Here is a 26,421-nt window from a genome sequence, read left to right on the forward strand (position 1 = left end):
TGGCCTTGCTCTGTAAAGTTGCCATTTCCCTATTTTATCTTAACCTTAGAAATGTGCTTAGAATAACTGAATCTGCATTTGTCGTCAGGAGAGGCTAACTTCATAATCACAATTACACCTAAATGCAATGTAAATGTGATCTGATCATGTGCTCAGGATGAGACTAACCAATGAAGCCTGGGCATTGAAAGTCTATTTTCCAGTATAGATCAACTAGGCTAGTTGCCGCAGACCGGCTGCAGCAAAATAACCAGGGGGTGACGAGCAACTTGTGTACATTGATACAGCAGGAGTGGGAGCCGTTTATTGTAGGACATTAGGGGTATATATATCTTACACACAGCTTATTTTAATTAACATAAACTAGATACAGCAGTCAACCAATAAGGAATCTCCACACTTAATGGCTCGATGGCTACTTCTCAAACCACTCCCTCTGGCAAAATGCCAGGCACCATCCAGACTTGTTTACAAACCCTAACAGCTAGTGAAATCAACATCCATGGGGTGAATGACAACAATTCACTAGATCATCTTAGGGCATAGGACACCTTCAAAGAAAGGATAACTCCAGAAAAGGATACACTGATGATAGATAAATGGGTTCCTTATGACCCCTATACTCCAAGCCAACTATATGAGGTCCATCATCATATACTAGCTCTTGTCTTTTATAGTAAAGACAAGGCTATGGCTATTTTCTATTAAGTGAGTGTTCCGTAGTTTTGCTTTGCTTTTCCCATGGGAGTAGGAAAGGTTGAGAGAAGATTCCACATTATTGCCTGAACTATACTCACTTACAAGGTTGTCCAAGGATAAAGGATAAGGTGACAGGTAGTGAATCGTTGTGGAGTTCAAGCCCAGCACAGAGGCTTTGTTATGACTCTGTCTAACCAATTAAAGCAATTTCTTAAGACCTGAATGTAGCAATGTAGCCTTCTTTTTTCCTTCTTAAATATTTGCATGTCATTCTTTTGAAAGGACTGTGATCCTTTTTTTTTTCTACATTAATTACAGTTAACATATGTAGCTGAAGCATCTTCTCATTCTCTTTCCAACTTACTCCCTCTGGCCCCTCTGGCCTCTACTAGCTGCTGCTACTGGGGCTGGTGGTAAACCTGTTCTCCTCCAGCTTTGTGTTTTGTTTTTTTCTGCTGCTCTTCTGGAATATAATATACACGTACAATCATCATGTGCATACACATCCAGACATGCACACCCACACTCTAGCACATTTCTTCCTTGCTAACAGCTCCATTTTTTGTTGTTGCTGTTTGAGTCAACACTTTGCAGATGGAATGACCATGTGACTTTCTGGCCAATAGACATAGGAAGCAGTTTTGGGGTGTGACTGCAGAGTTGGTGGGCTCTTTAGCCCTCTCCTCCTTAAGTCTAAAACACAGAAGTGACAGAATTTTAGTGGGACTCTTGTAACAATGTTTAGTGTTACCCTGTAACAATAATGAAAAGTAAAGAAGCAGAGCCACTGGACCAGCCTTGGACCACTTGCCATTGGACTTCAGGTTACATAATAAAAAAATAATTCCCTGTCTGGTTTGCCCACTATCTTTTAGATCCATGTGACTGATCTACTCCTCAAACAGATACCATGTTATTTATTGATCTCTTTATGCCACCCACTTTATAGGTTCCATTTAATCTTTAGGGCCCTTCAAGACATCATTTTCCCCTTGCACAGACATAAAGTTTCTTGCCATGATCTTTCAAGTTAATATTTCTAACTTAAATTTTGCCCATCATTAACCTCTATGCCTGTTTTACTGCCTTTCAGACTCTTGAGACCTTGCGCCGGAGAGCTCAGGGGCCTATTCTGTGCACCAAAGACTCTTTGATAACCACATCTAGGTTCAGAAATGTTGTGGATAATGAAGGTGGTAGTTCATAGTTTGGGCTATTGAGTCATCTCTTGGCACGACTCTGTGTGACTTATGTCAAGTTACTTGAGTCTGTTTTCTCATCTTTAAAATAGGACAAAAGAAGGAAGTGAAAGTTGTGAGAATTACTATCATACGTAACAATGAAAACAATATTGGTGTTAGTCAGCTTTATGTCACTGATAGGAATAACTTAAAGAAGGAAAGATTTGTTCTGGCTCTTGGTTTTAGAAGATTCAGTCCATAGCTGACCAGTTCCCTTGCTTTGGGCCTGAAGTAAAGCAAAAATCAAGGCAGACAGGTGTAGTGGAGGAAAGCTGCTTACTTCATGGCAGCCAGGAATAAGAGAGAGAAAGAGGTCAAAAACAAGAAGTACCCTTCCTGGAAATGTCCCCAGTGACCCTCTTCCTCCAACCATACCCCAGTACCTACAGTTTCCACCACCTCCCAGTAATGCCATTAGATCATGAACCCCTCAATAGATTAATCCATTGATAAAGTCAGAGCCCTCATGATTCAATCACTTCCTCAAAATCACATCTCAGAACACTGCTGCCTTGAAGACCAAGATTTCAAAACATAAGCTTTTAGGGGACATTCCAGACCCAAACCCTAACAGTATCTGATCCCAGCAGACACCCTGTGGGGAAAACATCCACTGCTATAATTACTCCACAGTCCTTGCTTTAAGAAGCTTATACCCAACTTGATCACAGAGCCAAGGGCCACTGATTCTCACCTAAAAATAAAAATTTTGGTAAAACTTTTGAGAGCAGTTCTGAGTGAATGTTGAAGTCAAATTCTGGGGAGAAGTGAGGGAGAGAAGAAAGGAATCTAATAATTTAAAAGGCAAGTGAAATAAAGAAGTAGTAGTGTTCCATTCATGGAAGTAGGTTAACTTCTGAAGGCAATTCAAGAATCTTGTAGAACCCTTTTTTCCTCTGGGATGAAAAAGCTGCAAATGATTGAGAGAATATAAGCTCAGAATTTTTGAGACTGACTGCCATTGAACAGTCCACACGGGTTTAAAAAAAAAAAAAAAAAAAGAAAGAGGAGAGCAAGGGAGTGGTGGTATTAGTGCGAATGGAAGCCTAGCAGAAGCAGAAAACAACAGTAAGCCCAGGACAATGCAATCAGCCTCCTATTCAATATGTAAGGACCGGCATGAAGGCAAAACCCTTTCTATTAGGGAAGACCCCATTTAAAATACCTAGTGACTGAATTAGCAAGAAGAAAACACCCCAGTACAAGATGGAGAACAAAAGAAAATCCAATAATCAAAGGAGATAAAAGTTGGTGCTCCAATTGTGTAGCCTTTTAGCTTACATGTGAGATAACATTTTAAACAAGATGAGAACTGAAGCAGTATGCTATTTTTAGTGATCTTGATGTTCACCTACAAATGGCAATGATTTATAAAGGAATAAAATTTTGGAAAAGTTTCAAAACAAGAGAAGGAAATGGCTCAGGATCAAGAGTTTAATTCATTTTTTCCTGACACAAAGCACAGCCTGACAATTTTGGTCAGAATGATCCCATCAAGGACATTTGCATCCTTGAATTCCTCCTTTATGCTCTATGGATTCCTTTCTTTCAAAAATCATAATATTTATAGTATTCCCCATAGATTACCACCTAAATATATTTTTGGGGGAGTGTGGGGTATTGGGAATTGAACTCAGGGGCACTGAACCACATCCTCAGCCCTATTTCGCATGTTATTTAGAGACAGAGTCGGACTTAAGTTACTTAGCACTTTGCTTTTGCTGAGGCTGGCGCTTTGAACTCAGGATTTTGTGCCTCCACCTCCTAAACCATTGAGATTACAGGCCTGCACCACGGTGACTGGCTTAAATATGATATTTCTACAGATTATTTAAGACCTAAAACAGGCTAATTGGTTTATTGCTCATAACTCCCACAATGTGCACATATAATGAAATTTGAATGGCTATATTTTTTTTACAGATGAAAACCACGAAACCACAAGTTTATCTTGCAGTAAAGAGAAATGGCTTATTTGCCAATTCTTGAGAAATTAAAGACTAGCAGTTATACATACTTCAATTTTTTTGTTCCTCCTTCTTCTTTTTCCCCTCTAGTAGGTTGGTTAGCTTTCTACTTGATAATCCATTTTCCAAAATGTCCAGCTGGTCATCTACTGATTGACTTATCTTTTCGTGTCATCATTAACTGAAAATTTTCTCCTTTTATGCTTTTAAAAAAACCCTTTCATCTCTTACACCTAAATGACTTACATTTGCATTTGATCAGATTTTCTGTGAGTGCTTCCTTAACTTTTGAGTTATAATTACAAAATTTATAAATCTCAACCCAGTAATATTAGCTCAAGGAAGGTAACACATCAGAAAAAAGGCATGCTACTAAAAAGATTACTATAAACATACGGATATTTTGTATGAAGAATACGACTGATATAATCACTGACCTTTTCTTTTCTTTTTTAAGAGACAGAGAGAATTTTTTAATATTTATTTTTTAGTTTTCGGTGGACACAATATCTTTATTTTATTTTTACGTGGTGCTGAGGATCGAACCCAGCGTCCTGCACATGCCAGGCAAGCGCACTACAGCTTGAGCCACATCCCCAGCCCTATAATCACTGACCTTTTCTAGGCGGGGGATATTTCAGTCATTTACAACCATCATGCAAAGGCCCAATTGTTTGCTAAGATTTGTTAGCAAATTGTCCCAAGCCCCATATACCTAACTTGACTTGTTTGGTCAAATGTTATTTTAAATAAGTCTATGCCAATTATTTCCAAATGGCAGAAGTAACCATTAAAATACCTAAAAAAGGTAAAAATTTCTGATTTTCAAAAGAATGAGTATGAACATTAAAGACACTGTTCCTCTACTGCCACTTTCTCTGTCTGAAAACTGTACTCTAATAAAATAATAAGCAACCTAATGTAATCCTCGACATCCAGTGGATAAAAATAAATGATGGCAGTAAGGTCAAACCCAAGTGCCAGCATTGGGTGGGGGAACACAGATAGGAAGAGGTGATTCATCCTATAAAACCCTACCATGAGAAAAAGTAATTGCCCCTCAGAATTATGTAAAGTCAAACAGATGTGATGACAGAATGAAAACCTTTTTCACATAAATATTTACTGATTATATTCTTTCTCATGAGCTACTAGAAAATAAACTCCAACAAAATACAGATGTAAAGTAGAAAACAAGAAATCAAATAGAGAAGAGAAGGAATTGATTCCCAGGGTCTGGGAAAGGGGAGTCCCAGGAGGAAAAGTAGGCAACAGATCTCACAGGCAGCCAGTCCACATGGGAGAGAAAATGGAGGGCTTCAGAATGGATATGTCCAAGGAAAACTGAAAAAAATCTATTATTTTAAAAGATTTGTTTTGCTAAAAATAATGAGACTTTTTATAGAGATGTCAGAATTAATAAAGGAAGATTTAGATATACATTCAAACATTGAAATGCAGATTTAAAAATTCAAGAAAAACAAAGGTTTACAAGAAATAAATGCAATTATCACAAACAACCTGAAAGAACAATATATATTTCCATATATACCCATAGTAATAATGATGAAAACTCTGAAGAGAGATTTGAATTACCTATTGGTAAGACGGGAAGACAGAGAAGGAATTTTAGAGTGCCCAAACCATCTACCACAATAAGGAATCAACAGGCATCTAAAACGAATGAATCAAGAAAATGTAATAGAGACATACTTACTATGTAGAGGGTTGTTGAGAGCCACAGACAAGTCAAGATGGCACCTGGCACTTTGCCAAGAGGAGTGGTTTGGGAAGTAATGCCAGGGAGCCATTAAGATGATAGAGATTCCTTAATGACTGACTGCTGTGTCTAGATTATGTCAATTAAGTTAAGCTGCGTGTAATCATTAAGATGATGAGGATTCCTTATTGGTTGACTGCTGTATCTAGTTTATGTTAATTAAGATAAGCTGTGTGTAATTAGTTAAGTATATATACCTCTGCTGTCCTGCAATAAAGCGGCTCCCACTCCTGCTCTATCAACCTTCACAAGTTCCTTGTCACTCACCCTCCGGGTTATTTTGCCCAGCCAGACTGCGGCAGAGGGTAAATACCAAAACAGACTATTAAAATTGTACAAAGTGGTTGTTTCTGGGCTCAGGTTATGAGAGGTATAAGAGATACATTTAAAAAATATCTTTATTTTATTATTAGGTGGTGCTGAGAATTGGACCCAGTGCCTCATGCATGCTAGGCGAGCGTGCTACCACTTGAGCTACATCCCCAGCCCCAGAGACACATTTTTAAGTTTAAATCTGTAAGCATTATTGGACTTTCAAAACATGTACACAAATTATTTTATTACATAATAATTTTTAAATGCCAACAATCCATTTTAAAGCTATTCTGACATTAAAAAACCCCTTCCCTTCTAACAACTATATCTGAATTCATAGAAAATTGGTACGAATATTAAAAAGATGCATTTTTTTAAAGTAGATGAAATAAACCTGGATAGATTTAACTACTGTTTAAATCATCATCAAATTAAATTTGCTAACTTAGCAAATTAAACATGAATAGCAAAAAAAAAAAAAAACCCTCATTTTAAATTCATAGTTTCAGCAAGCTGCAGTTCCCATTTCTGACTTGAATTTCTAATTGGAGGAAAAAAACCTCTAATAAAATATTGATAAAATGTCATTCTTTTCTGCAAAAACTACAAGTATCATTCAATAGAAAAAAATGTTTAGCCCATATTATGGTGAATATTAATTTACCTATTTTTAAAGTAAATCTCAGGTACCTTTCCCAAAATATATGATTATGTCCAGAACAATCACCTGTTGGTTCTTTTAGCAAGTGCATCAGGTACAGCAAGGTAGACTGCTAAGGGTGTCCTGACCCACTAGTGTGCAGGTCTCTTACAAGGCATTCCTCCTGGCTAGTTAACTGGGACGTGCTTTACCCCAAATAGCACCTATTGGAGTGTAGTTAATCCATTGAGGACTGTGGCCATGTCTTATGTAAGTCTGATGATACCCAATAGGAGGTTCTTGATAAATATTCAATGAATCAATGTACAAATTACTCAGTGGATCATTATCAGACTCTTATTCAAGTTCCTTTTATAAATGTAAAACCAGGTCTGTCTTTTTTTAAAGGATAAAATGCATATGTAAAATGACACATGAATCTCTACATGGCACTTTAAATAAGAGGACACTTACTGAAAAAGTCAACTGCTTGCTCTTTATTCTGTCACCTATCTGCAAAGGAAAGGTCAACAGAAAAAAAATTATCTCCATAGACTTCATTTACTTTTCAGAATTTATGAACTCTTTTAATATAAATTAAACATCAAACATGATAATCATTACTTCCACAGCCAGAAAAATAATCTGAATTTACCACAAGGTGACAAAATTTCAGCACTCACATAAAAGGGGAAATGATTATTAAAATAAGAACAGTAATGACGTTAAGGCATATTATCACATTGTACAGCAAATTCCATATATCTGCACTTTAGATATGTCTTGGGGAATCAGATGCGTCGAATACATAATATGTGGTTATATTTAGCCAAACACACACACATTTTGCATTGCAACCAATGCTAGAATCTGAAATGTAATTTCTAAATGGTGCAACCATTTCACAGGTAATTCCAACAATAAATGAAAGTGTCTTGCAATTGTGGTTAAGAACAGGCATTAAGATCACCAGGAGAACTTTTCAAACCATATCCTTCTCTGCATCCTCTTAGCTTTTGAGGGTGTGTGTTATGGTTTAAATATGTGGTGTCCCCCAAAAGCTCCTGTGTAAGACAATGCAAGAAAGATTAGAGGTGAAATGATTTGGCCCCAAATAGGTGCATTCATTCCCTGATTATGATTAACTGTAGGCAGTAGGATGGGGCTGGAGGAGGTAGGTCATTGGGGACACGCCTTTGTGGTACATATTTTGTTAGCTGAGCTTAGTCTCTGCTTCCTGGTGCCATATCTTTCCTCCGCCACGCTCTTCCACCATGATGTTCTGCCTCACCTCTGTCCCCAAAGAATGGGGTTGGCCATATATGGACTGAGACAGCTTAAACTGTGATCCACAAATTAAACTTTCCCTCCTCTGATTGTTCTTGTCAGGTCTTTTAGTTATATAAGTAGAAAAGCTGACTAAAACAGTTCACTGTGCCTTCTACCCACAACTAGGGAGCATGGCCTCCTATATGAGACATTTACTGCTGAGTCACAGTAATTGAATGGAGTGTATTCTGTACTTCCTGTGAGTTGCAGAGGAAAGCAACACACACAAAACCTAAAAAATTGTGTTTTCAAAGATGGCTTAATTTAGTGATGGTAAATAAATTCTAGCTGATAAATCATCAGTTGGTTGTGTCTGAGCAAGTTTTTAAAAAAGTTCTAGTTTTTTTCCTCATAATCAAAGTACAGTGTTTTAAATGTTTATTGAAATTGAGATGAATTTACAGCAAATATGGAATACCATCTCCACGTCTTACTGTCCCAGGCCTAAGTTCATGCAAGTGGACATTGGATCACAGACTCACTTGATTGCAAATGCTTTTAAAGACCCAATATGAGGCTGGAGATATAGCTTTCCTTGCATGCATGAGGCCCTGGGGGTCAAGTCATAGCACCACCAACAAAACAAAACCCAATATCCTCTTGGAGGTGGTGTGGCAAAGGGAAGAGAAACCTGTATTTAACACAGGCCCTGGCATTAGTGAGCAGCCCAACCTTGGGCAAGTCACTGGGGGTTATTAGGCCTAGATTCTCATCTTAACACAAAAGTCCCTCAGGGGCAGATTGAATTGCAGGTCACTACCAAAGAAGATGATTTCTTTTCTTCTTTCTGATTAGTTTCTAGGGCTCTGGTGTTCTGAAGCTTCCAGGTAGTCTCATCAACTCATGGCAATCAATTAAGTCTCATTTTCTAATTTTTATATTTTAAACATAATTATAGGCCTTAAAATTTGTAGCACATACACTGCATTCTGCACAAATGACAGATGCTGACTTTGGTTAACATTTAAAACTTATTATATAGACGTTCTATACAGATTTACTATAAAGGAAATAATCCAAATATTCAATATCAAGGACTTGGTTAAATAAATTGATACATTCTTTTGATAACATACTATTCAATTATTTGAAAATTATGTTTAATTACATGATAAAATACAGAAAATAAAAACGTAGCCAGACGTGGTAGAACATGCCTGTCATGTTAGTGGCTTGGGAGGGTGAAGCAGGAGGATCATGAGTTCAAGGCCAGCCTCAGCAAAAGCAAGGTGCTAAATAACTCAGTGAGACCCTGACTCAAAATACAAAACAGGGCCGGGCAGTGGCTCAGTGGTCAAGTGCCTCTGAGTTCAATTCCCAGTACTACCCCCCACCCCCCAAAATAAAGTTTTAATCTCTTAGTTATAAAAGCTATATGATTAGTCCTCCATATTCATGAATTCTATACCCAGATTCAATCATGGATGTAAAATATACAGAATAAAAGAATCCATCTGTACTGAACATGCAGACTTTTTCCTATCATTATGCCTAAACAAGACAGTGTGACAACCATTGCCATTGTACTGGGTATTGTATTAATCTAGAGATGGGTACAGTATATGGGAGAGTATGCACAAGTTAAATGCAAATACTATGCTTTTCTTTTTTCCAGTATTGGAGATGTAAGGCACTTAGTTATGTTGCCAGCCTTTTTGAGACAGGACCTACTAATTTGCTGAGACTGGCCTCAAACTTGCAATCCTCTTGCCTCAGCCTCTAGTCACCAGGATTACAGGTATGTGCCACCACATCTGTTCTTTTGTTTTTGGAAACAGGGCCTTGCCCAGGTTGGTCTCAAATTCATGAGCTCAAGTGACTCTCCATCCGACTATGCCATTTTCTGTAAGATACTTGGACATCTATACATTTTTGTTTTCAAGGGGATCTTAAAACAAATCCCCAAAGATACTGAGAGCTGACTATATAAATACTTTTTTAAAAAGACAAGAATGTTAATTGTTGTTATTCCTGAGTTGTGGGTTAACACAATATTTAATTAAATAAATAAATGGAATGGAGAGAGTAAGGAGTGGTTGGGACTGTGGCATGGAGTATCTGTGCCCTGTCAATGGTGTCCAGTGTTTTTTAATACTATGAAGGCCACACAAAACTATTAGTTTATGATCCCTGGACATGGGTTTGGCCGCATTATTTTAGGCAGTAGGCAAATGGGGAGTGGTTTTTGACAAACTAGTATTGAGTGAAAATGCAAGTCTCACAAATTATAAACCAGAAATAGGAAAATAAATAAATAAATAAACCTGCTTTATTTATTGTTAGAGGGAAGTATAAAGTCAAGTCACCCCAAGGGCATCCATCATAATAAGGGCTCAAGCTGAGGTGGCAGAAAGGTTTTTTGACTATGCTGACAAAAGTTATCACAGGGCTTCCTAAGGTACATTACTCAAGTACGGAGGCCTAAGCCATCTTGGTGTCCACAGTAAATATTTTCAGGGCATAAAAGCTAAACAGAATTTGAGTTGAATGGGCAGAGGAGGCTACAGATGGCTACAATAGCACAGATGGATGAAAAGACATCAGAGATAGAAGCTAACCAGACATCATGAGCTGCTTCTATCGACATTTATGAACTGTCCTGGTCTCAGAGGTCCTGAAGGGTGATCCTGCAAGTGCCTTGGATGTGCTCAGCATAGAGGACAGTATATCTTCCACTTTATAACTTTAGACCCAAGTTAGATAAACTAGAAAAGAGATGATAAACACAGGTCTGACAGACTTAAACGCCTGCACAGGAAACCCCCACCTCAGAAGCTGGACGTTAGTAGTTAATCATTGAAGCCAAGTCAAAGTCAGAATAACCCACGGCTTTTTTTTCCCACCTCACCAGCATCATCATTTAGAAATTCTCAGGTACCAAAAAGTACACCTCATACCTTAGGAAGTAAATAATGGCCAATTCCTAATTCACAAGGGAACACGCAGTTTAATTAGTCAAACATACTAGACAGACTTAGCTCTCAACTGAGCAACTGCTCTATCTTCACTCAAAAGGTAGTCTGATGCACATATCTTTGAAAGAGGTTGAAACAGACTCATACATTAAGTTTATAATTTGTATTTCAACCTAACTTCAAAAAACTAGTGGCTCTTAGTTATTAAATAAGCATTATTTCTTGTCATTTTAGTTTCTTCTGGTTAGGAAACAGAATAGACATTTGTGACTATAATGAGTTCCATGATCCTTTAAAACACAAATCATCTCTTTTTCTACCCCGACCCACCCGCCTACTCCTGAGTCTTATTCCCACAGGAAACAACAGGCCTCCCAAAACATAACCTTCATCTATGCAGAGGTCACATAACTATTTAATTCACAAAACAGGCTCAGAAGAAGTTGAGACAGATGAAATAAATGGCAAGATGTGTCTATAAAAATTCAAATATCTAGCTCAGGTCCATCACTACACCTTCATATTATTTTTGTCATAACTCTAATATGCTTCCTATCTGGTTTCCATTATTTTAGCAAGTCAGAAGAAAAAAATTACCAATTAGATATGATAAAGCGTTTGTAGAGACAGATAAATAATTACAAAGCAGCGGTGGTCAGGGGAAGAGGAAAAGCAGCACAAGTAGGCAGAATGCACGTGCAGGAAGCCTTGCCAGACAAGGTGAGAGGTCAAATGACTCCAATGGAACCAGGAAGAAACAGCTGTGTGACTGGTGCTCTTGAAGATTCCAAACCATCAGTTACACTCTACTCAGAATAATTTATTTAACATAATGAAGGATCTAATATACTTCACTTAAAAAGTAAAATTACTTAAAAAGTGCTAACGTTCAAGAAGCTAAAAGATTTCCTCACAAGTCACGTTGAGTCTCAGTCTTCTCTAATAGTGCAGAATAAATCATTTTACAGAAGACATACACACATGGAAACACAAATAACTTTAATGATTTTTGGTAAATAAAAAGGAAGCTTAGATATGATTGAAAAATGAAAATAATTACAAGTATATCTATACAATAACTCCAGGTTTCAAGAGCTTAACATAAACCAACTGCTGTCAAGATAAATATTTAAAGAAACCAAAAATATTACTTATTAGAGGAGGAGAAAGAAAGCAGAGAGGGAGAATAAACCTAGAAAATGAATGAAGGAATGTGAGTAGGAAACTCCAAAGTGTTTTCACAAAAAAGGAATTCAGATGCGAGGAAAAGATACAAACCTGTCTGGGAATGTGACCTAGGATCATAAGCAACAGAAAGTGACTTAAAATAAGTTATAAATCCAAAATGACAACCGAATCCCACAGTTATAAATTATTTAGGCCAGACATTATCCAATTCGTCAGATTCATTTGGTGCAATGATGTTATCATTCTCCATCAGAATGAAATGTGGAACAAACACATTAATGGCCGTAGAGAAAGAGAGCTTCAGAGCTAATTCACCCTGTAATGTCAGGGTCAGAAAAATATTATTTTTGTTCACCTAACACATGTGTTGACATGAAAAAAGTAATATGTCAAAAAAGGAACTGACGTAAAATATATCTTCAAATTATCAGCAGAATCTCCAAGTTTCAAATAAGTGAGTCTCAAATCTTGATTAGCCTCATAGATTCTCAGTATTTAAAAATTAGGAATATTCTATTCCACTGTTATAAAACTGTTCTCTTTGGCTTGTGAGAGACCAAAGTGGCAGTCTCATAGCATCTCCTTCTCCAAGCCTGTAATATTTTAAGTACATTCAATTTCTAAGAAAGATTTCATAAAGAATCCTGTTTTTTCTCCTTTTTCTTTTGAGACAGGGTCTCACTAAATTACCCAGGCTAGGCTGGCACTTGAGATCCTACTGCCTCAGCATCCTGAATAGCTGGGATTATAGGTGTATGTCCCCATAACAGGCAAAAATTCTGCTTCTTAAAAAATGTTTTAAAATTATGTATTCTATTCCTGTTGATGTACAAGGAGAATATTCAGACTATATAAAGCAAGCTCCCCAGGTTGGTCCTAACCCTGACCACTATGCAAAACAGACTGCTTTGGTATCGGGAGCAATCCCTTCTCATGCTTACCTATACATTTAATGCTATGCCCTTTCGTATTACTTGGGGGAAAAAAATCCATTCTAAATCAAATAATCTCCAACTTTTACCCTACATGCCAACCTAAAATTTTTATTTAGACTGGGCTGGGGGTGTATCTCAGTGTTAAAGCACTTGCCTAGCATGCTCAAGGCCCTGGGTTCAATTCTCAGCCCCGTAAAACAAAAATAAAAACAACAACAAAACACAAAAAATTATTTTAGCAATACCTAGCAAGGTCTTCCAGGGGGGGAAAAAAAAAAAAAACTACTTCTAATCTAAGGTAATGACATCTGATTGACAATTTTGTGGATTGGTGGCACCTTCTAAGGAATGCTGACACTAAAATATGTCAGAGAAAATACTCTATATACACATAGACAATAGATAACAGCAGATAAACAGTTATAAAGTGATAGTTAACAATATGTACAACAGGTTTAACATTGATTTTCACTACCAAAAAAACAATGCCGCCATGGTTCAAAGCATGATTTCCTGATGAATACACAAGATTTAAAAAGGGATAAAAATTAAGAAACAGATATTCAAGAAAATTATAAGAAACTAAATACACACAATATAAAATGAAGACAATTGCAGATAGAAGGATTTAACACCTATGATGGCATATTTAGACCAGGTACTCTCTTTTAAATGCAGAAAAAAATCATTTGACAATATTCTGCTTAATAAAGGATGGAAAGTAATTTTTGCTGATGTCAGGTGTGGACTTTTTACATCAAAGAATATTAAAAAATTGAGAGTATGATGATATCATTTACAGATTTAACCAACAGTCATCATAGCCTCTCATTAATCTTTGATAGCTGATAGAGTAGAAAGAAGCACATGATGAATCAAAAACAGGCATCTTAAAAAGAAAAAAAAAGTTTTTTTCAATGCTAGGGAATCAAATCCAGGGCCTTATGCACACTAGGCAAATGCTCTACTACTGAGCTACTGAGCCACTGAGCTATAATCCTAGGTACAGAAAGAAAAATTCTTTAAAAGTGGTCCCAGCATCTAAATGCTAAACACAGAGTGTGAATTCCTAATCTGGCATCTTTTTTTTTTTTAAACTAAAAAAGTAGTAGTAGTAGTAGTAGTAGTAGTAGTAGTAGTAGTAATAATGTGAATGACTCTACCTATCTGTAAAAATGCGAATGATCAAAGATTGTGCTAGGTTCACACAACTGTGCAACTTCAATTTGAAATATTCATCTGGTATGATATTCAGCTGTCAAGAGGAAGCAACTCAAAGGACATCACACAGTCTATAAACCAGCTTGAAGGAGCCATCCAGACTTTGCCCTGACGAACCCTTTCTGGGCGATAATTAGACAAATCCTCATAGATGATATACTGTGTGCAGAAGCGCTGATCAGAATCGGGCTTGGCATGGTACGCAACTGTATTGATGGTTTGAGTCACATCACTATCTGGCTTAGGTTTTCTACTGAGGATCTGGCCCCCTGCTGCAGTGACAAGCTTAATAAGGTTGTCCTTTGGGTGATGTTTGAAGGTTCCCCCAAAATAGAAGTAACATCCATCAAATAGCTTTGGCAACTGAAATAACAAGGAAAATTTTGTTAAAAGCTGATTGAAATATTTAAAAACACTGCACAGGAATGAAGGATAAAAATAATAGTCAAGAGCAGCTAAGATACTACTTAATGAGGTGCTGGTACAAGCTGTATTTCAACTGAACTAACTGGATCAAGAAAAATACTTATGCAAATAACGGTTTCCTATTTATAATTTTTTCTCTAACCAATCAGTCACTACCATCTCAATTCCTTTTCACTCTCCTAAAAGCTTAAGTGTGTTTTGTATTTTTTTAAACAATGTTCATCAAACCTCTTTTATCAGCATACTTAGGCCTAGAATATCTGAGATATGCTTCAGGGACACTGGACTAAACTATAAAGACCATCCAATTCTGCCCACTCATATCAGATCCCTGCATAATTCCAACTTCAGGTCCTTAGGACAGCCATAGTGGTAGTATGACCTAAGGGTTCCAGAGATTATGAAATGATAGCTAGGAACCCAATTAGTTACAAGACATACTTCTGTGTGCTTTACAGAAAAATAGTTTCACAATTCCCTCCAATAAATTTTTTTTGTCATTTCTAATACATTTATATATATCAATATGATAATGGAATATTATCCATTAAAACTGCAATATGTAGCAATAAAAACATATGGTAACTAAATCCGAGCAGCAGCTGTAAGTCTTCTTTCAAGCTACTTCCTGTATCTGAGATTTACCTCAGATTCTGAAAGGTTTATGGGAATGTTCAAGATGCCAAAAATCCATTAACAGTATGAAATTATTACCTTCTGGATTTTACTGCACATCGTGATCATCTTTCAGAATCAAGTGCTTGAAATAAGCACAATTAAAATTTTAATCAGTCACCTGTACTTGCTGAAAGGGCAGAAGAAGTTTTTCTTGATGGTGATAATAATATGAAGTCATAATAAGAACAATGAAAGTAGTATGGAAAGAAAAATACCAGCTGTTCTCTGTTGAGCCTGCTTCTCTGTGGGCCTTCAGGAATTTCATACTTTTCTTCCTGTTCACATACTTTGTTTTGTAGAGAGACCTTCACCCCTGACAAAATACAAGGACAAATCAAAATAAATATCAAGTGAACACTATTTTTCTCTCATTGAAATTAGACGATTTACTAAAGTTTTTTTTTTTTTTTTTCCTTTTCATGGTTGTTCTCAGTATTATTCTGAAATAGAAACTTCATTTAGGCCAAAATATAGCAAAAATGATATTCCATATAAAGAAAATATAAGAAATCCTTCCTTCAGGATTAAGCAATGAGTTAGTACTGAACAGTAATTTTAAACTCCTTTGTGAACAATCTAAACCAATACACTATTTCAAAAACAAGAAAAGATATAAACAGTTTTACTAATAGCAATTACCCAAATTAATGTGAATAAAAAAGTCCATCACACAGCTATTCAGAAGGCTGAGGCAAGAGGACTGCAAGTTTGAGGCCAGCCTGGGTAGCTTAGCAAGATCCTGCCTCAAAATAAATAAAAGGCTGGGAGTTCACTCAGTAGCAGAACATTTATTTATTAGCATGCATAAGGAAGGTCCTGGGTTCAATCTTTAGTACCACAAGGGTGGGTGGGGTGGGATGCAGAGGACTGTGGCATCATTGAGTCCAGCACACAATAATCTGAACTAAGCACTTATCATCTGACTGCTCATTTTGGCTGTTAGACTGCAAAGAATTCAACATTAGGAAAAATGCTTAAGTCCACAGCACCTACATAGCTAGTCATATGATAGAGGTTCGACAGTACCTGTTAAAATAAAAAAAAAATAAGCAGCGTTTATTGCCTGGGATTTGACATTGAAGTCACTAGTTTAGAGAATATTTGGTTGGGCTTCACAAGAAAAAGAACAGTCTTCTGATGGCTTGCATACGTGTGCTCAGATTCAGTTTATAAAGCAAGGGCAACCAGTGCGCAGCATGATGCTACCTAAAGTCATTCCTCTAATGGGCTCCTGGGAGGAGAAGTCCTAAGCAGGACCACCTGCTAACAGCCAGCACCAACTGTCTAGCTAAGTTTGGAGATAACAGGAGTCTTCGGGTGCCAAAGATCATCAGATGGGAGTACCCAAGCAGCTTAATCTAAAGACCACATCTTAGTGTATTGAAAGGCACCATCAATGGTAAATATATATACATCAATGCCATGTATATATATTTACCATACTCCTAGGTTTGATGGCACAGAAAAAACTCAATTTAAGATTTGAAGTCAAATGACTTTGTTATCCCAATCATTTTCTTTGGAATATTATTTAAACTCTTTAACCTTAGTTTCCTTGCCTATGAAAAGAGAAAAAATGAAACTAACAATATCACCTACTTCACTCACAGAGCTTCTTGTGGATAAAAACGCAAGAAGTGTTCTAGAAACTAAATTGTGTAATAATTACCTTCATGATAAAAACAAAGCCTTCAAATCATTTGTTATTTGTCTTTGACATTATTGTGATCAATAACCTCAATTTTATCATTGAGGAAATTCCATGAGGATTTGTAGGAACAAAATTTAAAAAAAAAAAAAACACAGCATCTATAAGACTTCAGAATTATAGTTCAAATTCTTAGCTATTTTTAAGTTTTTTTTTTTATGTAAAAATGTTGTATCTTTTATCACTTGATATCTACTAGCTTAAAACTTAACCAGAAAAAAACTAACAGCTACATAAATATCTACTTTCAATTGTGAATTATGCATATATGCTGGAAACAAATTGATTTAACATCATATTAGAAAACCTGAAAAATGTTGGTGATAAAATTCTGTCCAGGTAATCCCTACTTAATTCAAAAGTAGAGTAACTCCAATGTAGAAGAAGACTCTCTTAGCTTATAAATGGTATATATTTGTAAAAGGGCTCCTTTCTGAACTGAAGGGTGGCCCAGAAACAAAAGATAATCACTCAAAGCATCAGAACTGTCCCAGATTGCATTTGAGTATGATAAAAGGACTCTTGCCCTATGTTACCTTAAGAGCAAACCTGATGCTGTATAAGACAAACTCAGTGCTTTGCAAAAGTCAACAACATCTCACTTTAGGCTGAGCTCGACTTTATGAGACAACTCTTTTTAAACTTTCTTCTCTATTATCCTAAACTCACAAAATAATGAAACTTCATAAATGTCTACATGAATCAATCTGCAGAACTTGCAATAAGAGACAAAAATTGAAAAAACTTAATACGTTTTGAGGAAAAATGGGATATTTGAACCCTATTTATTAATATTTATTCCAAAGTCTTCTTTGAACACTTGGATTTTGAAAATATTTAAAATTATGGAATTAAAGACCTAGAAAAGATCCTAATGGTCTTGCCCAACTTTCTTATTTTATTGATTTGAAAAGTCAAGTGCAGAAGCATAAAGTGATTTGTTAAGATCACTGGTAATATGGCCAAATTGAAGCTAACTACTTCCTAACAAAATAGCTTTTCACTGTAGTGCTCTTCCTGTACCTTAATTATTAAGTGCCTATTATGTACAAAAGAGTTAGTCTCTGCCCCTAAGAAGGGAAGTATTACTCATTTTTTTATATTCCTACTGTTTCCTGCCACTCTTTAATTCCATAATCTAACTGATCACTTCCATTAAAATTGAAAGGCTTTATTTTAACTGGGTGTTTAAAGTGAAATTTTATTGCTTTATTTTCATTTATTGGTAAGCAATTAATCCATTATCAAATTTAGTTTTTCATTAAAATTGTGCTAAAGATGTTAAGGATGCCATCAAGACAAGCTCAAGTCAAGGTACATAAAACAGCAAAGGAAAGAAAGACATCTGAGTGTAAAATTGTTTCTAAAATAAAGTAGGATCAATTTATCTTCAATATTTAAAAGCTGCCAATAAAATATTCTAGAAGGATTAGTGATTTGGATGTAGGTCTTTATTATTTATGGTATTAAACAACAACAAAAAATTCAACGTTGAAAGAAAAAGCAGAATATCAGTAAGAAAATATGGAAAGTCAAGTTTTTTTATTGTTACTTCTCTAGGCACAAACAGTAGAATGTGAACAAAATTTACTTGCTTATTTATTAAGTTTATTCTTCTTACACTTGTAAATCCTCTAAGACAAAACTTTCTTTTTTTAAAAAATTTTTATTGTTGGTTGTTCAAAACATTACATAGTTCTTGACATATCATATTTCACACTTTGATTCAAGTGGGTTATGAACTCCCACTTTTACCCCGTATACAGATTGCAGAATCACATGGATTACACATCCACTGATTTACATATTGCCATACTAGTGTTTGTTGTATTCTGCTGCCTTTCCTATCCACTACTATCCGCCCTCCCCTCCCATCTTCTCTCTCTACCCCATCTACTATAATTCATTTCTCCCCCTTGTTGTTTTTTTTCCCCTTTCCCCTCACTTCCTCTTATATGTAATTTTGTATAACCATGAGGGTCTCCATCCATTTCCATGCAATTTCCCTTCTATCTCCCTTTCCCTTCCACCTCTCCTCCCTGTTTAATGTTAATCTTCTTCTCATGCTCTTCCTCCCTACTCTGTTCTTAGTTACTCTGCTTATATCAAAGAAGACATTTGGCATTTGATTTTAGGGATTGGCTAGCTTCACTTAGCATAATCTGCTCTAATGCCATCCATTTCCCTGCAAATTCCATCATGATTTTGTCATTTTTTAATGCAGAGTAATATTCCATTGTGTATAAATGCCACATTTTTTTTTAATCCATTCGTCTATTGAAGGGGATCTAGGTTGGTTCCACAGTCTAGCTATTGTGAATTGTGCTGCTATGAACATCGCTGTAGCAGTGTCCCTGTAGTACGCTCTTTTTATGTCTTTAGGGAATAGACCGAGAAGGGGAATAGCTGGGTCAAATGGTGGTTCCATTCCCAGCTTTCCAAGAAATCTCCATACTGCTTTCCAAAATGGCTGCACCAATTTGCAGTCCCACCAGCAATGTACAAGTATACCCCTTTCCCCACATCCTGGACAGCACTTGTTGTTGTTTGACTTCATAATGGCTGCCAATCTTACTGGAGTGAGATGGTATCTTAGGGTGGTTTTGATTTGCATTTCTTTGACTGCTAGAGATGGTGAGCATTTTTTCATGTACTTGTTGATTGATTGTATGTCCTTCACTGAAAAGTGTCTGTTCAGGTCCTTGGCCCATTTGTTGATTGGGTTATTTGTTTTCTTATTGTTTAATTTTTTGAGTTCTTTGTATACTCTGGATATTAGGGCTCTATCTGAAGTGTGAAGAGTAAAGATTTGTTCCCATGATGTAGGCTCCCTATTTACCTCTCTTATTGTTTCTTTTGCTGAGAAAAAAACTTTTTAGTTTAAGTAACTCCCATTTGTTGATTCTAGTTATTAACTCTTGTGCTATGGGTGTCCTATTAAGGAATTTGGAGCCCGACCCCACAGTATGTAGATCCTAGCCAACTTTTCCTTGTATCAGACGCTGTGTCTCTGATTTGATATCAAGCTCCTTGATCCATTTTGAGTTAACTTTTGTGCATGGCGAGAGAAAGGGATTCAGTTTCATTTTGTTGCATATGGATTTCCAGTTTTCCCAGCACCATTTGTTGAAGATGCTATCCTTCCTCCATTGCATGCTTTTAGCCCCTTTATCAAATATAAGATAGTTGTAATTTTGTGGATTGGTTTCCCTGTCCTCTATTCTGTACCATTGGTCCACACGCCTGTTTTGGTACCAGTACCATGCTGTTTTTGTTACTATTACTCTGTAGTATAGGTTGAAGTCTGTTATCGCTATACTGCCTGATTCACACTTCCTGCTTAGAGTTGTTTTTGCTATTCTGGGTCTTTTATTTTTCCATATGAATTTCATGATTGCTTTATCTATTTCTACAAGAAATGCCATTGGGATTTTGATTGGCATTGCATTAAACCTATAGAGAACTTTTGGTAATATCGCCATTTTGATGATAGTTCTGCCTATCCATGAACAGGGTATATTTTTCCATCTTCTAAGATCTTCTTCTATTTCTCTCTTTAGGGTTCTGTAGTTTTCATTGTATAAGTCTTTCACCTCTTTTGTTAGGTTGATTCCCAAGTATTTTATTTTTTTTGAGGATATTGTGAATGGAGTGATTGTCCTCATTTCCATTTCAGAGGATTTGTCGCTGATATACAGGAATGCCTTTGATTTATGCGTGTTGATTTTATATCCTGCCACTTTGATGAATTCATTTATTAGCTCTAATAGTTTCTTGTAGACCCTTTTGGGTCTGCTAGGTATAGAATCATGTCGTCTGCAAATAGTGATAATTTAAGTTCTTCTTTTCCTATTTTTATGCCTTTAATTTCTTTTGTCTAATTGCGCTGGCCAGTGTTTCGAGAACTATGTTGAACAGAAGTGGTGAGAGAGGGCATCCCTGTCTTGTTCCAGATTTTAGAGGGAATGCCTTCAATTTTTCTCCATTCAGAATGATGCTAGCCTGAGGCTTAGCATAGATAGCTTTTACAATATTGAGGTATGTTCCTGTTATCCCTATGTTTTCTAGAGTTTTGAACATAAAGGGATGCTGTACTTTGCCGAATGCTTTTTCTGCATCTATCGAGATGATCATATGGTTCTTATCTTTAAGTCTATTGATGTGGTGAATAACATTTATTGATTTCCGTATATTGAACCAGCCTTGCATCCCAGGGATGAATCCTACTTGATCATGATGCACAATTTTTTTGATGTGCCTTTGTATCCGATTCACCAAAATTTTATTGAGGATTTTTGCATCTAGGTTCATTAGAGATATTGGTCTGTAGTTTTCTTTCTTTGAAGTGTCTTTGTCTGGTTTAGGAATCAGGGTGATGTTGGCCTCGTAGAATGAATTTGGAAGTTCTCCCACTTTTTCTATTTCTTGAAATAGCTTGAAAAGTATTGGTATTAGTTCTTCTTTAAAGGTTTTGTAAAACTCTGTTTTATACCCATCCGGTCCTGGGCTTTTCTTAATTGGTAGTCTTTTGATGGCTTCTTCTATTTCCTCAATTGATATTGGTCTGTTTAGGTTGTCTATATCCTCCTGACTCAATCTGGGCAGATCATATGACTTAAGAAATTTATTGATACCTTCACTATCTTCTATTTTATTGGAGTATAAGGATTCAAAATAATTTCTGATTATCTTCTGTATTTCTGAAGTGTCTGTTGTGATATTGCCTTTTTCATCCCGTATGCTAGTAATTTGGGTTCTCTCTCTTCTTCTCTTCGTTAGCATGGCTAAGAATCTGTCGATCTTATTTATTTTTTCAAAGAACCAACTTTTAGTTTTGTCAATTTTTTCAATTGTTTCTTTTGTTTCGATTTCATTAATTTCAGCTCTGATTTTAATTATTTCTTGCCTTCTCCTTCTTTTGCTGTTGTTTTGCTCTTCTTTTTCTAGGATTTTGAGATGAAGTGTGAGATCATTTATTTGTTGTTTTTTTCTTTTTTTAAGGAATGAACTCCAAGCAATGAATTTTCCTCTTAGAACTGCTTTCATTGTGTCCCATAGATTCCGATATGTTGTGTCTGTGTTTTCATTTATCTCTAAGAATTTTTTAATTTCCTCCTTGATGTCTTCTATAACTCATTGATCATTCAGTAACCTATTGTTCATTCTCCAAGTGATGCATGATTTTTCCTTCCTTCTTTTTCGTTGATTTCCAGTTTCATTCCATTATGATCAGATAAGATGCAAGGTATTATCTCTACTCCTTTATAATATAAGACAAAACTTTCTTCTCATAAATTCTCATTAGTGAAGAACCATCATGGCAGCAGCACTTTATATAAACTCTGAATCTGTTACATTAATACTCACGCTAGGAGCAGAATGCATTATTGTACTAGGAATGTGTAAACACTGCCTAATACTCAAACATTAATTGTCCACAAAACATAATAATCACAATCATAAGTTCACCCAAGTAATTTAAAAAGAATATATACTTTTTAAAAAGTGTAGAAAATCTGCTTAAATCATATACTCATAACTTTCCGGTTAAATTAAAGGAAAAAAGGAAAAACAAAATTAAAGCCCAATTTATTCCATTATACTTTCTTTTTAAAATGACTTCTCATTTAAAATGACCAAAGATACAATTATTTGTTCTAAGGAAAGACCCTGATAAAAATTATTACGATAACTGCTACTATATGAGTTGTAGGCATTTAGAACATTCCCCCAATCCAGCAAGATTGTTAAAGTAGATATTCATTATCTGCAGCAGTCATGGTTCTATAAAAATGCTGAGGACACTGAACTATTGCTCTTAAGAGTAAATACATGGTTAGGCTCCTATAATTGGTCCCAACATTTTTGTTTATTGACCAAAACTTAATCATGTTTTATGTGTGTTTGCGATTTGTTGTTGTTGTTTAATATTGGGGATTGAACCCAGGGACACTTTACCACGGAGCTATATCCCAGGTCCTTGTATTTTTTGAGAGAGGGCCTCACAAATTTGCTGAGGCTGACCTCAAACTTGCAATACTCCAGAGGTTTAGTCTACTCAGTAGCTGGTATTACTCAGGACAATGTGTTTGTGTTTTTTTTTAAAAAAAAAAAAAACAAACCTTAGTCATCTATTGTTTTTATCCAAGAGCTCTACAATTTGGGCTGTAACAAAGTTTTTCTAACAAGTGTTTTCTCTGAAAGGTTGATTCTTGACTATAGGAACACTGGTCAGCACAACAACACTGTATTTAGGGGCCATTTTAAAAAGTGAAATTATGAACAAAAATGAACAGAATTCTGAAAACCATGCACTGTTTAAAAGTGTGAAAGGGATACTTCATTGTTTAGAGTAAGAGCTGAAGAAAGGTGGCAGAACATCTCTGACCTTAGCTGGGAACGTGCTCATTTGGCAACTCAAAAGTCTAAGCTACTCTGCCTATGCCTACAAAAGCAACGCACTGATTGTGGGATTACAAAATTTTAGAAGTATACAAATTCAAAAATAGAAAGAATTATTGAACAATGAGGATTTACTGTATATTATTTCTATTTCAGGGGAGAGAACTGAAGCAAAAGAAGTTAAGTGACTTAAACCATTAGCTAGTAAGTGGTAGAATGGGACTGGAACCCAAGTCCACTCAGTTTTCTAATGCTTGTGGCATTTTACATTAAAATATACCTTTCTGGTACACAAATAAACCTTCTAAAAGACACGACTGTGAATATGTCCAAAGCTTTAAAGCTGCTTTAACTGCCGATTCCAAAATATTGCTTAATATATAATATCAGAAGATTTAATAACTTAATACTCCATGTCTCAGAAAACAGAGCTCTGTCAAGAGACCTTTTTCCTTAACTTGGAGTGGTTAATATATATTCCAATATACCCAGGACATTCATAATTCCCTATCATGTGAGTCTTAATTTGTTGGTTTTGCCTATGTCATAGGGCTCAAATCTGTTTCCCTCATTGTTTTTAATAGAATAATCATATCACCTGAATTTGCTAAGATGAATTTTCGAATCCTAGTATTTGCAATTTATAAATATTCTATAAATTGTTTTTTGCACATAATAAATTTTAGTATCAAATTTTTTAATGACAACTAAGTAAAAAACTAATGAATCTAACATAAAAGATTTAACTCTAACACATATTGAAAATGAAACTCAAAATAAAAATTTTAACAAGGTCAAAATACCATCCTAGAAACACTGCCAGTGTGCTCAATGACATTATATCATATACTGTTTCTATACTAAATACCATCCAAAAGGTACTACCAATGTAGTAAAATCATTAACTTAAATTCATTATTTTACATGTGATAATAATTTTCATTTCTTCTTCTTCTCTTTTTTTTAAATCATTTTGGACTGCAGTCCCCTTCCTAAATGTCCTTCCTAAGGATATTTACAGAGTATCTGCAACAGTTTCTTTAGGTGAATGAGTACACCAGCACACAGAGCCAAGGACCAAACACTAAACGCTGCTCTGATACCTACTATATCAGAAGTAGCTAATATCTAATTACAGAAATAAGGAAGTGGTTTGTACCTATGCTGGTTGCTTATCCATTTTATGGGTTCATCTGGCTGGTTATTTAAACTATCACAATTAACACATTAAAATGGTGTCAACTGATCCTAACAACGTGTGCCACCAGCCAGTCAAAAGAATGTAGCCTGAACAGACATTAGAATTTGGTTAAGTATGGCAGCAAGAGAAATAAAATGGCATACATCAAGAGAGCCACGTGGCACCTCCAATGGGAAGCACTGCTACTTTTATAGTGTGCGTATGCCTGCATTCATACAAATGTCAGCTCTGTGGCAGTTGAAAATTTTCTGTAAGGGTCAGAAAAATCCAGTACTCTAGTTATATTTACTAAACCAAAAATCTCTGCTGATACTATTTTACTATAAGTAACAATCTGTCAACTCCTTATGCTGCCTAGTAGCAACTAAAGATGAATGAAAAAAAAAAAATAGTTCTTTCTTTCCCCACTAAAAACTAAGAAACTATTTCCTAGGTCTAAAGCAACATGTTTGAATGGTGACAAAGTATTTTGGTAGAGCTGCTGTCATAGCACAGAAAATCTTAAAAAATTTTTGAAAAGTGAGAGTGACATCTAGTCCAAGGGTTGCAACTCGAATGCCTACAGGGATCAAATAGATTCCATAAATCATAAAAGATTTAAGCAGCTTTCCCAGTGAAACAACTGAAATGAAAACTCATATCCTCCAACGCCTGAGCCATTTTTTTCCTTAAATCTTTATTCTCAGTCATAAAAAAACAAAGCATCCAAGGAACTATAACTTCTCTTACGATAAATCACATAAGTACTTAATAGAAATAAAAATTATTTTTCAGAGATTAGCCAAAAAGTATGCCAAAAATGGCAAAAACTGATGACTACTTTGAGGGGGAAAGGATGGTACAGTGAGAGGGATAATGCACTTGGCTTTGCCTCTGTGGATCAATGAGCTCATTTAACTTGACTGATGCCAAAGCTGCCACTCTAACTTACACCCTACAGGTTTCAGAATGAGGACATACTCCTCAGTAGACATTACCATAGTCACAAATCTATACAACTTCCAATGAACCTCCTTTGAAGTAAACAAACTGAACTAATTTACTAAGTAAGTAAAAAAAGAAAATGAGATGCTTTAAAATTAACTGACAACAGTTTAAATTATGACAGATTAATATCAAATGAAATGGAAGAATCTACCAAACACTACATATTTAGCAGGCCTAAATAATGGTTATTTTAAGGTTTTATTAACTCAGTAAAAGCTAAGCAATCTGTAACAAGAATTCTTAACCTATTTCCATTTAAAACAAAATATGAAAACTTTCACAAATTCCTAATAATTAACTCATCTAAGGTATAGTAAATATCATAATCTTTAATCTCTCTATATAAGATTTTAAAACTAACAAAATCATTTTCTACCAATTTAAAATACTTATGAAACTAAACTGAACTATTTAATATTTGTAATAAATGTTTTAATGAAGTACACAGTTATTCCATCATCTGCTACCAAAATATTTCAGCAGAAAGACAGACTCTTATTCTCCCTTCTGAAGGAAAAAAAAGGAGCAAATGCAAGGTCACATTTTTGTTAGCTGTCTCAGCTAGTGATTTCCAAAATGAAATGACTACATGAGTAAATAATGTTATTTATGAAAACATAGATTTCTTCACATGCCAGAATGATACATACTTTAAAATGTGTCAAAAAAGCCATTATCTTTATAAAATGTATGCTTTATTTCATCTTTCTTTTCACATGTTCAAAGATTTTGACTGAAAAACAAATAATAGTAGCAACAACCTAGCTACTGAAATGAAGAGATTCTTCT

The 26,421-nt window shown here is 35.6% G+C and overlaps 1 protein-coding gene across 3 annotated transcripts in view; it reads right to left on the bottom strand.

The window, feature by feature from the left end:
- Nucleotides 1-11,864: 11,864 nt before the first annotated feature.
- Nucleotides 11,865-26,421, bottom strand: part of BARD1 (BRCA1 associated RING domain 1) — a 79,146-nt gene continuing 64,589 nt past the window's right edge. For all 3 annotated transcript variants that reach the window (XM_081261597.1, XM_081261599.1, XM_081261598.1), the window contains 2 exons: nt 15,550-15,647; nt 11,865-14,593 (listed from right to left, as the gene is read on the bottom strand). In XM_081261597.1, the coding sequence (XP_081117723.1) occupies nt 14,261-14,593; nt 15,550-15,647 (431 nt within the window). In that variant the 3' untranslated portion in view covers nt 11,865-14,260. The remainder of the gene's footprint in view (nt 14,594-15,549; nt 15,648-26,421) is intronic.

This window comes from Spermophilus citellus (assembly GCF_964194105.1).
Source record: "Spermophilus citellus genome assembly, chromosome: 11".
Classification (NCBI taxonomy): Eukaryota; Metazoa; Chordata; class Mammalia; order Rodentia; family Sciuridae; genus Spermophilus; species Spermophilus citellus.